The sequence below is a fragment of the Gossypium hirsutum genome, chromosome D07 (genome assembly GCF_007990345.1).
Source record: "Gossypium hirsutum isolate 1008001.06 chromosome D07, Gossypium_hirsutum_v2.1, whole genome shotgun sequence".
NCBI lineage: Eukaryota > Viridiplantae > Streptophyta > Magnoliopsida > Malvales > Malvaceae > Gossypium > Gossypium hirsutum.
The window spans coordinates 58,932,287-58,935,587 of record NC_053443.1 but is presented as its reverse complement, the minus strand read 5'-3'; the positions used below and the strand labels follow the sequence as shown (position 1 = coordinate 58,935,587).

Below are 3,301 nucleotides of genomic sequence, written 5' to 3'. Positions count from 1 at the left end.
TTGTTTACATGGTTGCCAAATGAGTACTTTTTAAAATTTTAAAATGTTACACCAACAAAATTAATAGAATGATTTTAATGGTGTTAATAATTGGACCCTTAATATATATGGAGCGACTTTAAAACTTGTGACCAACATCTACCCCTTAATGAGTTTACAGAATGCGGAGGATAACTTACTGGCTCGCTCCGGTAGATATCTTGAGAAATAAATAATAATAATTGGACCCAAATTTGTAAATTCAAGAAATAGAGGGACTGAATTTTTAGAAATTTTCAAGTAAACATAATGGATCTGAAATTCTACAAAGGCTTAAAGCCCAATAAAGTAATAATATGGGCTGAGATTCAAAAGATTAATAGAGCCCGCTTACTCGAATCCCTGATTGTAAGAGGAAAAAAGGGAATCCCCAATTTAAAACCCTTTCAACTGAATTCACTTAACTAGCTCTTCCATTGTTGGTCTTCGAAGTTAAAGTCGAATTTTTTCGCTGTAAAACGAAGTTTGAGTTTGAAAATGGCATTAACCAACTTCATATTAACAGTAGCAGGTGTTAGCGCGGTGGTTCTTTTATTGCGAAGCGACGTTAAACAATCGGCTGCGATCTTTAGGCGCAACGTTAAACATATAAGGAACTGGCTTGAAGAAGAATCTTCTGCTGCTTCCAAGTAAGCGTTATCTCGACTTCACTTATTTGTTTTGTTTTTCAATTAACTTCTTTTTAAAGCTCACAGTAGGTTTTCTTGTGGAATCAGTATGAAGTATGGGGTTTTGTACTGTTGAATGTTGGATGATTATAAGAAAGAAGCTTTTTATTAGAATATTTATGGGTCTCTGGAATTATTGGTTTTTAAGCTCCCAAAAGTGAGTCAATTTGAAGGTTTCTCTTTATAAAGAATTAGATCCTTGATGTTGCTAGGAAAATAATAAGATATAAAAGTGATATGATATTGGAACTGTGATTTTTTTTTCTCCTTATGTGTATTGCAGATGATATAGCATGGGAAAGAAACACTTAGAATTGTAACTGTTGAGGGAGGTTGGACTCGCTATTTGGAAAAGTTTTGAAGTGTTGTCCTTCAGGAGCCGACAGACCTCTCAATGGTGGGGTATTGTGTCCAGGGTGTCTATGCTTGGTTTTATCCCCAGGTTTTGTCTCTCAACTCTATGGAGAGCCCCAATGGGTTCACGGGGTAAGAGCACCTTGCTCACCAATGAAATGTGAGTGGAACCATTCTTACCCACTAATGCCATATAAGGGCATGGGTTGAAACCCGCCAAGGTCAAATGCTTGCATTTCTTTGAGGGCGAGGTGCTCCCACTCCACGAACCCATTCGGGCTCTCTGCGGAGTTGCTAGACAAAACTTGGGGATAAAACTGTGCATAGACACCCCGGGCATACTTCCACCATTGAGCGGTCCGTCGGGAGCACTTTGAAGACTTCTCCAAAGAGTGAGTCCATCCTCCCCTCAACAGTAATCATATTGCCAGATTGGCTGAGGGGTCTTTGAAATTCATAATATCTTTAGAACTCTGCTATTGAGTTTCTTCTGCTTTTGTTTCACTTGGGTTTTCTTCGTATTTTCAAAGTTAAGATGCACTGCACGTTTTATCTCTGGATATGCTGAACTAAATTGCATAAGACCAAGTTCTGCTTATACGAGTGTTTATATGTGCACATGGATGGAAACTCGTAGCTTAACTTACTGGCACATACCTGTTATCTTTTCATGATTAAATTTGTCGAGCAAGTATGTAACTGCGTGGTTCTAAGAACATTACCTATCATCCTTAAATCTAGTTATGGGAGTGAGTTTTTCAAACAATATGATTGTCCATGAATCACTTAACCTGGAAACTTATTCTCATCTCTATTATGCTTCCCACTTGTTTATACTGCTCGTGTTATTTTTATGCTGGTTGTCTTCCAGGGCAGCGGAGAAGGCAAAGCCCAAGGAATTGGAGTCCAAGGTTCCTCCTAAGAAGGACTAGTTTCTTTATAGAGAGTTTGGGTTATTTATGATGATATACAGTTTACAATTTTGAATATCTGGGTTTTTATTTAGAATAAATCTTGATTAATGTCTGGGTATATCTTCACTTCAAAACAGCTTAATGTAGTCGTCTCACTTTTCTTTCGGTTTGTTTATAGACAGACTTCTTTACTTGAGAGTTGATACTTACAAATGTCGGTTTTGTTTGATTAGTATGTAATACTGTAACAAAAGAGTAAAACTATTGCTGCTCGAAGAAGACAGTCATCATTTTAAGTTTAGGTGCATTTTTATCTGATCCGGGTTTGGTTGTCTGGCAAGTGATGAGGCCAAGTTTCAAGGATCAAATTTGAATTACAATGAGAAATAGAGGTCTATGCAATTGAATGGATTGTATTTGACTGCATTGAGATAAGTTGTGAGAGAAGAGAAAAGCACACAATACGGCTCAATGGATCATCTTGTCTCATAGTCTTGTGTTGATAAAAAGATTTTCCATGGTCGGCTTTCGTACGGTTTGTATCTTAAGTTTAGCTGTAGCACCTTCTAATGAAGTAAGGAAATTGGCAAATCAGACACAAATGAGGGAGTTACCTGATTGAAACTTTCATGGTTGCTTTTGGAAGACATTTTCTTCATTTCTGATGCAAGCTAAAGGAGATCCAAGTATTCATAGACTATCTCAGCATGGTTTTTAAAATTGGACATTTTTTATTTGATTGGTCTGTTATTAAAATATGGATTGATTCATATCAGTTTAGGTTATTTTGGTGTAGCAGTTACTTCAAGTTCTGATCCAATTTCAAGGTTTTAAATACATGTGGTCTAATCTTTCAAACTTAGTAGGTAGACTACAAGAATTTCTTTTACTAAATAAAGAAAATCAGGTTCGGTGGTGGGACAGATTTTGGATTAAAATTCAGTTCTCGATGGGGGAATGAATTGATTTAAACAATTTTTAAAATTTAAACAAAATGTTTCTTTTTTCTTTCTTTGTTCTGAAAATGGTATCCAAATAAAGCTCTCTTAATACTGTTGACTCTAAGATTCAAACTTGATTCAAATGGAAGAAGCTCGTCTCCATTTTTTCCAATTATTTCTAATAATATGTTTTTTAAGATACAATATTTACTTTTATCCACAACCAGAAAAAAAGTGCTTAATCAAACTTCAACTTTTTTCAAACTCAATCCAATAAACGGACTTTTAAGTTAAAAGCAGCCGAATTATTGTAGTCAAATCATTTCATTCCTTTATCCTCCTGCCGACGCAAATTCGTCAATCTATTAATCCATATCACCCTTTT

At 35.8% G+C, this 3,301-nt stretch overlaps 1 protein-coding gene across 1 annotated transcript; it reads left to right on the top strand.

Moving 5' to 3' along the window:
* Window positions 1-342: 342 nt before the first annotated feature.
* Window positions 343-2,271, top strand: LOC107904840 (uncharacterized). Its single transcript, XM_016831345.2, has 2 exons — window positions 343-668; window positions 1,933-2,271. Exons 1-2 carry the CDS (start codon window positions 517-519, stop codon window positions 1,991-1,993), a joined length of 213 nt encoding a protein of 70 aa, XP_016686834.1. The 5' UTR covers window positions 343-516; the 3' UTR covers window positions 1,994-2,271.
* The last annotated feature ends 1,030 nt before the right edge of the window (window positions 2,272-3,301 follow it).